The sequence below is a fragment of the Eretmochelys imbricata genome, chromosome 1, assembly GCF_965152235.1.
Source record: "Eretmochelys imbricata isolate rEreImb1 chromosome 1, rEreImb1.hap1, whole genome shotgun sequence".
In the NCBI taxonomy this organism is placed as follows: domain Eukaryota; kingdom Metazoa; phylum Chordata; order Testudines; family Cheloniidae; genus Eretmochelys; species Eretmochelys imbricata.
The window spans coordinates 55,255,174-55,266,913 of record NC_135572.1 but is presented as its reverse complement, the minus strand read 5'-3'; the positions used below and the strand labels follow the sequence as shown (position 1 = coordinate 55,266,913).

Genomic DNA, 11,740 nt, shown 5'->3' with positions numbered 1-11,740 from the left:
CGGACATCAGGGTTGCCTACTGTGCAAAACAGAAGGTTTGGGTTGGATTCTTCCTTTATGTTTGAGAATGGTAGCAAGAGGTCAAATCAGTATTTTCAAGTACAGTTAGAGCCATACGATCCTTTTCATTTCCAAGCATAATGGTGATCGTCTGCTAACAAGGAGCAGTTCAAGTTTATCTTTAAGGCACTCTGGAGATAGGTTCAAATCCCATGGTCTTGGAATCAAACCTCAGAGCTGTCAGTAGTGTAATTATGTGGTGGCATCATTGGCTCACTGCTCCCTGAACCCTTTGTGACTTCTTTCTTCTCTGAGCTCTGTTTATGCTTGAAAAACAAAATAATAATTGCAATTAAACCAATGGCAAGTAAAACGGCAGCAGCTCCACCAGTGATCGTGATTATGTTGACCTCTGGGTTTCTGTTATTCAGCTCCCTGGGGAGAATTCCATTGACTGTAACTTCTCTTTGTGGGATCTGTTTCTTGTTGGTGCGGTCCAAAGCTATGTGCTGAATGTTAGTTCCTCTGCTGTTTTCTATGCCAATTTCTTTAGCAAGCTCTGGAGCTTCTTTGACCCCTCTCTTCTGACGTATCTGCATTGAAGTTCCTGGATTCCCACCACTGACCAGAGAGTGATATTGGTACTCCACACTTCTTTTGCCAATACCTCGATTGGCACTTTCTTTTGATCTCACAGTGTAGATTGTATGTACGTACCATTCTCTACCCAAAGACACCTAGAAAACACAACATTTTGTTCAACATTACCCACCTCGATGATGTGGTTAAACACCAATACAAACTGAGAAGTAAATTGCAAGCTGTTTCATCATCTGATCCTGAAATGCCTGGACTGCACTCCTGAAGCCATGCTCAGAAAGAATATGCCACATGTCAATCTGCCCAGCACCCCAGCAGGAATTGGCAATCATGCCATCCACTACACACAGGGTGTGGAGCCTGAGTCCATCCATAGCCAGCCTCCATTGCTGCCTGGTGCAGATGGAGGAGCATAGGCCATCTCCTCCCTGGCCTTTATTGGTGGCGTTGTGTCCTTGGCCTCACAGAGTCCTTGTGCAAGGACTACAGCTTTGGCTGTACTCCAAAAGAGAAAGAATCATTGCACATTCTGCCCACTATGCATGCCCAACCAGAGGTGAGACACAGTCTGGCCTTGTATTTGCACCAGCTCATCAAAAAGAGGGCATGCAATGAATAGGCCATTTCATGTTCGCAGCGTTGTTGTAGCCATGTTGGTCCCAGGATATTAGAGAGACAAGGTGGGTGAACTTTTATTGAACCAACTTCTGTTGGTGAAAGAGACAAGTCTTTTCAGACCTGAAGAAGAGCTCGTGTAGTTTGAAAACTCGTCTCTTTCACCAACAGAAGTTGGTCTAATAAAAGACCTCACCCACCTTGTCTCTCTAGGGCATTTCATGGCTAGTCCATATCTAGTTTTAATAAACTATGTTTACCGCCATGTCGGCATTACCTTCCTATAATTTACTTTTATCCCCCCATTGCCTTCTGTATACCTAACTACCATTGTCTCTTGCCACTCTCATTCTGTTGTCAGTCTAAGAGGGCAGAACAAATGACTAGATTACTACTGGAAACAGAACCCCTTAAATAGCAAATGGGATTTTACGATCTCTGTGCGCCAAATTGTGAAACCCTTACTTACATGGCTGAGCAGTTACTCATTCAAACAATCCCACTGGTTTTAATGGGACTCCACATGCGCTTAAAATGTTCAATAGTCAGAGTAAGGACTCCCTATTGTTTCTTCTACTTGGTTATTTTGACCTTCACATCTGTTTTTGCAAATGTTACAGGGGAAAAGTAAAATTTGTATGGGCTGCATAAATCAAGAGGCTGAGCACGAATGAAAGACATGGCACTGAGGAAGTAGCTGGTCCCTTACCTGCTCACTTCTAGATGTTCTAGACGTTTTGTGCTTTGGACGGTGTAGAACGGTTGTACAGAAAGTGATACTGTTTTGGTAACTTTCGTTAGCTGGACTCTGCTGAAATGTACTTTCAACCTTAACTCAGGAAGCATTTGTTTGATTTTGCCAGCTTTTTTTTTTTTACTGACCATGAAAACATTTATGTTGGGTTGGTGTATAAAGTACAGAGGAGAAGAGCCCTTCTCTGAAAAGTCTTATGAGGTGCATTTAAGGCCTTAACCAACTCCTGTTGAAGTCAGTGGGAATCTTTCCATTGACTTCAATAAGAGCTGCATCAAGCCCTTAAAGTTTACTGGGATAAGAATTCCCCTGCCCTGTGTGCCCCTTCCAAGTTCCCCCACTTCATCTCTCTCTGAGATGTCAATTCCAAGAGCAGTTAGCACAGCTCCATGCCAATCCTAGTTCACTGTTCTCCTTATCACTCATCCTGAACTTTTCCTCTCTAGATTTCCCCCACCCCTACCTTTCTACCTCCCAATCCAGGACTGGAGTCAAAAACAGGTCACTTTATCATCATTTACAAATAATTTTAAACTTTGCAGTGTACGTATGTACAACAGCTTGGTACATTAATGACCTGGGATGTAGCCTCAAGAAACTGGAAAGGGCAAAAAACAAGGGGAAATCCCACAAAAATAAGACAGAGAGCTGCAGGGGATTAGTTCAATCTCCATGAATATTCTGGGTCCTGCTTTCACTTATACGGGTTTACACCTATGCAAATTCACTGACTTCAAATGGAGTGACTCCAGATTCACACCAGTGTTGGTGTCCTTATTCCAGTGTACACATCCTCAAGTTCATTATTCTTATAATCAAGTATTTCCCTATATGATGCCTGACTCTATTTGAGATTCTTAGAACAGTATTCTTGAGGTTGACCCATAGACTGCTCACCTGAAACAGTGGTGTTGAGTCTACTTTAAATCCATCCGAGCCAGGTTGCTTGACTAAAGGAATTGCCTCAGGATCATCTATGGCTAGTCTTGCATTAAAAAGCACATTTCCAAAGCTTGTGGCTTGTGTCTCTGGCTGAGCTTTGTCCTAAATGGTGAAAGGGAAAAATAATTCTGTTTGTACATTGTACATTCACACATTCACTTCCGCAAAGAAAGAGGTTTTTATATTTACATGTAAATGCAACTTTCCCAGGAACATAATCACCACATACTATTTTACGTTATCTGGTGCATTCCTAAGGGGAAAAAGTGCTCTTCAGCAACATTGTGATTACATCTGACTAGCACTTCTTGTGTGGGTTTTCCTGTTTTGAACCATATAATATATGTAGGCTTGGAAGATTTCCATGCTTTTTTAAATAATTTTGATGGAAAATATAGATGTTTATTTTTAAGCATTTTTAAAATTATTTATTTAAATTTTCACAGGTGTGGGAAATTATGGGGCAGGTCAGACAATATTGGCATCAGACAATCATTTAATGACAGTAGATGTTGAGATTCAAAAAGTTAAAGCTTTAAACCCAAATTGTCAACATCACATGTCAAAATACATTAAGTAAATATCCTTAAATCAAACTCTAATAAGTTCTCAAACAGCATTTTGTTTACTTTGCCCATCTATAAACTTTAATTATTATCAATGGAAGTATGTTTGTGGTTTGTGTGTGTACAGTGAAATCACTGTTCACCAACTTTTACTGATAAAAATCTAATCCTTCCAAGCTTAAACATATGAGACTATACAAGCAACATGTCATACTATTATCTTGACAAGTCACACTGTAAGATATGCCACAAGTGATGAGAGTCCCTGGCAGGACTATCCCGGTTGTAACCAGCCCATGAAGGTCCTGGATAACAATATTATGCCCTAACCAAGCTGCACTAGACTAGAACTGATGTCAAAAACTTGATGGAAGCTGCTAGGTATGTTCTTAAGAGACCCTTGCCTGCAGCAGGCTCAAAACAACAAATGGTGTTGAAAATCTGGAAAAAAAATTACACATGTTTTTGATTAAACGCAGAACACTTACCACAATCTTAAATCTATATAAGAGGGATGGAGAATCAGCTAGACAGCCATATTCTGCATTTGGTGGACTATACTTGGGTACATATCCATCTGCTCCGGTGCACAGGAAAACCTTCTCAATGCTACAGTAAAAGGAATCACCCAGGTTCTGTACTGGATCCACCATCACACGACCATATATAATATCACCTGAAAACAATCATTGTTTCAAATACAATATATCGTTCTGTAAAGCAAGTATCCAAGAACGTCAGATGAGCTGATGGTGGCCAGACACATGTACAACAAGCATGCTCCTTTTAACAAATTGGCCTCAATTCTGAGTTGTGCTCCAGTCCCTTTACGCTGCTCTAGCAACATAAATGACCTGGAACCCAGCTGGATTTTCCCACCAGGAATCTTTCTGGCAGTAGGGAATGGGTTGCACTCCATGGCTGGTGTAGTCCTACAACACCTTCCTGCTTAGGGGTTTGCCTGAGGGGCAGGGAGAGGCATGGCTAGAATGCACTGTGTTCCATCTATTCTGGGCCGGCAGAGTAGCCCATAAGTGGCCATTCAAGGCTGCTATAACTTAAAGCAGTCACTAGGGTGGCTCAAAAATTGAGTTGGGTGCTGCTGGACCCATAATTCACAAGGAGTAAAGGTATACAGAGCCACTTTTGTCCTCCCCCCATCCCATCTTGGACTGCAGCCTTTTGTCTTCTAAAAATGTGTTTGGAATAGCAAGATACCTTCTTCTATGTCAGCAGGACCTTGGCCATAGGGCGTAAGAACTTGCTAATACTTAGTCAGATGGGCAGTACTTGGCACAGTGAAAATGACATCTACTCTATGGGAAATCATTCCTCTATTTCCAGAGTGGCTTTTTTTCCCCAACTCTGGCCTCTTAACACTTGATTAAATCTGTTCACACCTAACTTTGCCAAAACTTAAGAGAGACATATGGAGTTTTTAAGACTTTCTGCTGCCTGCCAAAATTTAAGGCAGGTTTTGCTTGCTAAACCCATAAAAGACTTGTGGGTTGTCAAAAAATATGCAACTAAAGAGCACGGCCAGTAGCAGACCATGGTAGTCCATGGCCAAGAGTAAAACAAACATCAGAGTGAATAGGACAATGTGAATTTGTCTTGAGAGAGATATATGGCTTGTTATTTATTATGTGTATTACAGAAGCACCTAAAGGTTTTGACAGAGACTTACGTCCCATTATGCCAGGTACTGTACAACCACATAGTAAGAGACAGTCCTTATGCTGAACAGCTTACATTCTAAATAGCCAAGACAGACACAGGCTGGGTGATTTGCCAAGGGTACACAACAGATCAGTGGCAGAGACATGGATAGACCCCTAGTCTCCTGAGTCCCAGTCCAGAGCTCTATTTGCTGGATCTGGCTTCCCCTCCTTGGGGTGTGAGCTTAGACCTTGAAAGCAGGAATTCCTGGGATCTAATCTCAGTTTTGACTTTGATTTCCATTGAGAGGACAAATCAATTAATCTGCCTTGTTTTCCCCATCTGTACAAAGAGGATCTACGTGCCAGATATTGGCATCCCATGCACTATCTTCGGGGGACCATATTGTATTAACTCTGTGTCACTCTGGGCCAGGGATTGTATGTAGTGCCATGGGGAAGGGTTACCTCAGCTCCTCCAGGAATCAGAAACAATGGGTGGTCATTAAGGTGAATCCCTTAGGTTGTAAACACCTCTAGAGAGGTACCACTCCCTGGAGAAGCTTGCATATACTGCTTCAAACTGGGTTTTCCAGAGACCAACAGACATAGAAAGGGCTTCTGGCATAAAAAGGCTGAATTTAGACGGACTTGAGGCTTTCTCTTTCTGATCCAGCAATTGGACAGGACCTTCTGTCCAAGGGGGGGTCTCAACCCATGAGGAAGAGTTAGCCGCCTATGGCCCCACAAGATTGACTGGTGACTCCTGGTATATTTAGTGGGTGTTTAAATATGCTTATGGTTTTTATATGGTTTCTCTGTAATACTTTTGTCTTAAGAATAAACATGTTTGCTTAGACAGAACTGTGTGGTAACCTGTAACTGCTGGCAATACATTGTTTGTAGCCAAACCAAAGGAGCTGGCCATTACGCAGACTGGCTTGCTGGGGATATTCCAGTGTAAGGCAGGGAACTGAGCAGCCTTAAAACTTCCCTGTCAGAAGGAAGAGGACAAGGGTTTGTGCCCAGAGATAGGTGATGACTGGAGACAAGATACTTGTCTGGGCACTCCTAGAGCGTACCACAGAGGTGGGAGGGATACAGGGGCAGTTACCCTTAGCTTTTAGGGATGTTGTTAGAGGATCAGCAATGTTTGTAAAGTACTTAGAATATGAAACTGCTATTTTTATTATTGCTGTTCTGAGAAGTGAGCAATGAGCTGAACAGGTCTAACCCTGAACGGAGACCAGAATATGATCAATTCCAATTTAGGCTTGGCAAAAGCAGAAAGACCACGTGGTGGCAGTTTGTTCTGATTGAAAGAAAATGCTGATAGAGTGGAACACAGTAAAGGGATGTCACATAAATTAGCCATCATCTATGTACCATTTTACCTTCTGTGAAAGCAACATCGCTCTCCTGCCCAAATCCCATCGAGCCATCAGATAACCAGAGAGTCTTCTTCGAGAGGAGGAACATCTGGGTATTCAGGCTGAACTCAGCAGCCACTGGGTCGCTGACCTAAAATACAGCATAAAGCTCTTCAACATGCGGTCATTAATCTGGTCTGTGTATTCACCTATATGAATATATTTACCATGAAAAGTCAGTTATTTACACTATTCATTTCTTAATTAATATTAAAATTAGTGTCTACTATGTTTGCCTTTATATACTTGATACAATCAATTTTAATTATGCATATTACAGTAATACCCAGGGTCAGTTCAATCAGTATTGTGTACTCTACAAACACAAAACTGAAGACATTCCCAGAGCTTACAATCTAAATATGGTCAAGACGTGACAGGTGGCATAGAATACAATGGAGGGGGGTGGCAGAAGACCAGAGCAACAGTAATAGGAGAACAAGGATACCTACAGTTTGGAGGTTGCACAGGTTTTATTTTTAAAAAGATAAATAAACAAGAGCTATTAAAGAGTCACTAACAAAAGAGAGAATTCTATTTTTTTTCCAAAAGGTAAATGAACAACCTTCTCACTTGCTCTTGTGTGAGGCTGATGGGGTGAGTCGTAAAAATACCATTAGAAACTATCACTAGAACTTATGCAGCTGACCTACTCATTCCTCTTGAAATCACTTTTCCACAGAACAGACTCCAAAATATCAAAGCAGCAGGGTTTGGCAACTGAAAATGTACAACTGAGGCTCTCCTTATAGACCAACTGCTACTCTCCATGGAGATGAAACCTAACAACACTGTTTATAGAAGAAGTTACTATCCGATTTGTTTGGAATTTTTCAGTTTTAATGCATGGATTCAGGCTACAGGATCTAAAGTCCTAGAGGTTCAAAATTCAAATGCTTCATTCACACAGCTGGGTTCCAGCTTGTTTTCACAAGCATGTGAAAGAAAATCAAAAGTGGCTGAATCAAACTTTTCTTTTAGAGAGAGTAAATGTCTAATGAATAAGAAACTGGAAGTGTATTTTCAGCTAGTAGCACAGGAATTTAGCCAGGCAATTTATAGTAGCGTTAAAGGGAACTGTATAACTGAATCTTATATAAGATATAGTTATGCAGTTCCCATTAACACTATATATAGCTGTGTATAGCTGTGAATACACCCCTGACACTTCCTCTTTTAAGTCTATCCATTTTTTTGCAATTTCACATGAATGTCTCACTGTCACACACTGATTAACTCGTGGCTGTTACAGCCGTACTTTAAGCATACAATTATTTTCATGATGGAAACACTTTAAGCAAAGGTTCTCAATAATATAAGATGTAAAGACTATTTGGGGTGAGAGGAATATCACCTTACTTGTTTTTAATCTTTGACATTCGCACCAATATTTAACTATCATCACTGCAGATGGCCTGATTTGTGTATGGATGAAGAACATTGTGGGAATTCACTAAAGGGCACATCAGTGGGTCCAGAGGACCTCCTGTAGGAAAGCCACTGTGATCTCTGCTGCACAAAGAAGGGGAAGGATTTGGGGAGGTTGTGAATGGGTTGTACACCCCAGTGCAGCATGGATCCCAGTTCCTCTCTAAAGGAAGTGTGCAGAAGGCATTTAAAGGTGAGAGAGGGAAGAGTAGGGAACGGAAAGAAAGGAAGAAATCTCCTGCTTCGTGCAAACAATCCTTTCCCTACTTGGGTAGTAGGGTGCTGTTTACAAGGGTACTAGGATTCTTTCTTCCTGGTCCCCAAGATACTGAGGCTGGGCTTTGGGTAGCAGAGTTGCCACTAGCCATGAAGTTACACTGTGTCTTGTAGAAATACCATGAGGACAGTGCTTTCCCAGGGAGAGAAAAAAAGAAGGACACAAAAAGCTTCAAGAAGGAAATGTAAAAACAAAGTATTAGAATGGGAGACACCCAGAATATAAGCATCCTTCCTACTTGATACTTGCTTTTAAAAAGAGCCCCTCATTCATTCATAGTGCAAACAATTCCTAAGAGGGACAACATAAAAATATGCATCATATTATTCTATTTTAAAAAACTGAAAAAACAAACAGGCAAGGTTGTATAGTCCAGTAGATAGGGCACTAGACAGGGAGTCAGGAGAGACGAGTTCTATTACCATTTTCACCTCTGATTCACTTGGACCTTCATACAAGTGACTTAGGGCTTGCCTACATGGTGCCACAGACTAGTCTACATGTGTGAATTGTAAAGCACTCTCATATGTTATGCTCTAACTGCCCCATAGAGACCCTGCTGGTGCAAACTCCAAAGTAGAGTCCTATTTCAAACAGGACTTCGTTAACACACGCTGGGTAGAGGGTCTACATGGGGCAGTTAGAGCACGATATGTGAGAGCGCTCTACAGTTTACACTCCCGTAGACCAGACTGTGTTGCCATGTAGACAAACCCTAAAGCCCACACTGTGATACCTGTACTCATTGACTTAAGTGGGACTATTCTTGGAACAAGGTGTTATTACAATCTGGCCCTTCACCGTCACCTTTTGTTTCTTCATCTGTAAAATGGGGATAATAATGCTCACCCACCTTTGCAGAGCCACTTAAAAATTTTAGGCATCAGTGCTAAATATTATCTATCTATGTATCTGTGTTCCTATACTGGTGCCTATCATGACGATGATACAGTTTTGGGATCTCAGTCCAGTCTCCAGTGGATAGTTATACACCACAAAAGCCACGACCAAAACTGGCAACAACTAACACTCTATTAGCTGTCACAGCAGAGTGGCCAAAGATCACCTGAGTCTTGAGGCTAAGGGCTGGTCTTCACTACTGGGGAGATTGACGCTGCTGCAATCGATGCAGCAGGTGTCAATTTATCGGGTCTAATGAAGACCCACTAAATCGATGGCAGAGCACTCTCTGGTTGACTCCGGTACTCCAGCTCTCTGAGAAGACTAAGTGAAGTCGATGGAGAGTGTCTCCAGTTGACACAGTGCAGTGAAGACACTGGGATATGTTGACCTAAGCTACATTGACTCTAGCTACGTTATTCACGTAGCTGGAGTAGCATAACTTAGGTTGGCTTACCCCGGTAGTGAAGACAAGCCCTGTGACACACTCTCACTCCTTCAGTAGTCCCTCCAGGTCAAGGCTGAGTCACCCTGGTGGGGGTAGCGCAAGTAATTTGCACTGTCATTGCCCATTCTGTGGCGAAGGAAAGGACTCCAGCCTCCAGGACTGTCAATCCAGCATCCTTCATGACTACCAAAGACATTTTTAGAATTGAAATAAAAACCATGCAAAAAATTTCTTGATGGTACCTGTTGGAATCGGATATCGAGGTCAAATGTGATTGGCTCTCTAGGACTACAGATCACTGGTACACTGTACTCCTGGTGAGGCACCGTGGTACAAGCTATCAGCTTCACGGTGTATGTCCCAGAATAGTCTCGGACCTGGTAAAAGCAAAGGAGAGACATGGCATTTGACTAACATATTTCAGAACCGGGACAGAGCAAACCAAGGAAGGGAAAGCTGTGGTTTTACCGCAAAATCTGAAACAAAGCTCCATTGCTGTATTGGTTGGTTGTATGTTGGTTCACTCCGCACAAGGCTGAGGCTAAATGTCAGGCCTGGGTGATCAGCTGACATAACCATGGAGCTCAGAGTGGAGGCTAGAAAGATGTCAACAGACAAGCTTGTCAGTTTAAATGTCTAGCTGCAGATTCTCAGAACCTGAAAAGCATTCCCAGCGATTCAGAAGCCACAATATGATGGCTGATGCCAATACATTTACAGTGCATTGGTTTTATTAACTGAAATTAACAAAACCAGTTATAGTCAACACAGCTGAGCCTGGTGGACTCTTGTTCAAACATCTGTTAAACAATCTCTTATGGGGCTATGCAACCAAAGCTGTATAAAGATTAAATTTAACAGAAAGGCAAAACGGGGAGAGTGGAATGGTAAAGATCTATAATCCCTCCTATTTTTAACCTGGAATGCCAACTCAGGGAACGTAAAACAATTTCTAGTGCATTGTAACTTTTTCAGCTCTGCCTTGCATGTAAAATGCAAAATGTATTTTAAAAGTAAAGAAAGAGTGGAATTGCTATGAAGGAGCTTTTTTGGTTAATGAAACTTGGTTAAACTAAAATAATATAATTAATGATGCTTTTTTTCTTCAACGCACTATTGTATATGATCTTGTTTGGAGAGTTTAATTTATTCAGATATTCTTGTTCACCTCCAGCATTCATGTCCAGAAGTACACTTAGGCCCCAGTCCTACAATCTATCTGTGCAGCTGGAACCACACTCCTGCATTTAGTCTAACTGAAGTGAATGGGGCACAAGGATCAACCTGCATGGATCAGATTGCAGGATCAAGGCCTTGGATATCATTACATGCCAGTGAGCATTTTATTAACAGCAAGATATGGTTCACACATTCTTTTCTACTCTTGGAAAGGTAGATATGATGGTCAGATCCTCATCTGGTATAAGTCAACATAGCTGTGCTCAAATAAATGGAGCTACTCCAATTTACACCAGCCATGGATGTGGCATGATGTATTTGAAATTCGTTACACATTATGAATTTATGAGCGTAAAGCAATGGTCTTCAACCTGTGGTCCATGGACCCCTAGGGGTCCACAGTCAATGCCTAAGTTTTCCAAAGGGGTCAGCACCTCCATTCAAAATTTTTTAGGCGTCTGCAAATGAAAAAAAGGTTGAAAACCACTGCCATAGAATAAAGCCCCTGCTGCTGAGCGCAGCACATTAAAAAGATCCAGATTTTAGTAGTAGGAATAAGATAATAAACAGTATAAAACTCACAACTATGAGATATTATCAGACCTCAGAATTGACTTACCAGGATGAGACATCACAAATAAACCATGAAATCGGGCTTCAGTCTTGAAGTTGACAACCAAACGCCCTTCTTCACTGATGCGCATACTGGTTGGGTAGAGAGAACCTGCCAGCAGATGCCAAGTAGCACTGATTATTCAGGATGCAAATGGATCATAAATGAGTCATGGTCTGATGAAACATTGGCACCCTTTTATTTCACATTGCCAAGTCAGTCAACAATTTGGCAGGGAGTCTGCTGACATCCTCTGGATTTACCCATGGTGACTGTCAAGTAAGAATTTATGTGAAGGGCCCATACTTCGTGTGGTACTACAGTCTTCCA

The 11,740-nt window shown here is 41.7% G+C and overlaps 1 protein-coding gene across 1 annotated transcript in view; it reads right to left on the bottom strand.

Annotated features, from left to right (window-relative positions):
• Window positions 1–224: 224 nt before the first annotated feature.
• The window catches only part of FREM2 (FRAS1 related extracellular matrix 2), a 210,521-nt gene continuing 199,005 nt past the window's right edge, over window positions 225–11,740 (bottom strand). Inside the window, exons 18-24 of the mRNA XM_077806636.1 lie at window positions 11,417–11,521; window positions 10,087–10,214; window positions 9,861–9,995; window positions 6,530–6,656; window positions 3,966–4,153; window positions 2,867–3,013; window positions 225–737 (exon numbers count right to left, since the gene is read on the bottom strand). Coding sequence (XP_077662762.1) covers window positions 225–737; window positions 2,867–3,013; window positions 3,966–4,153; window positions 6,530–6,656; window positions 9,861–9,995; window positions 10,087–10,214; window positions 11,417–11,521 — 1,343 coding nt within the window. The remainder of the gene's footprint in view (window positions 738–2,866; window positions 3,014–3,965; window positions 4,154–6,529; window positions 6,657–9,860; window positions 9,996–10,086; window positions 10,215–11,416; window positions 11,522–11,740) is intronic.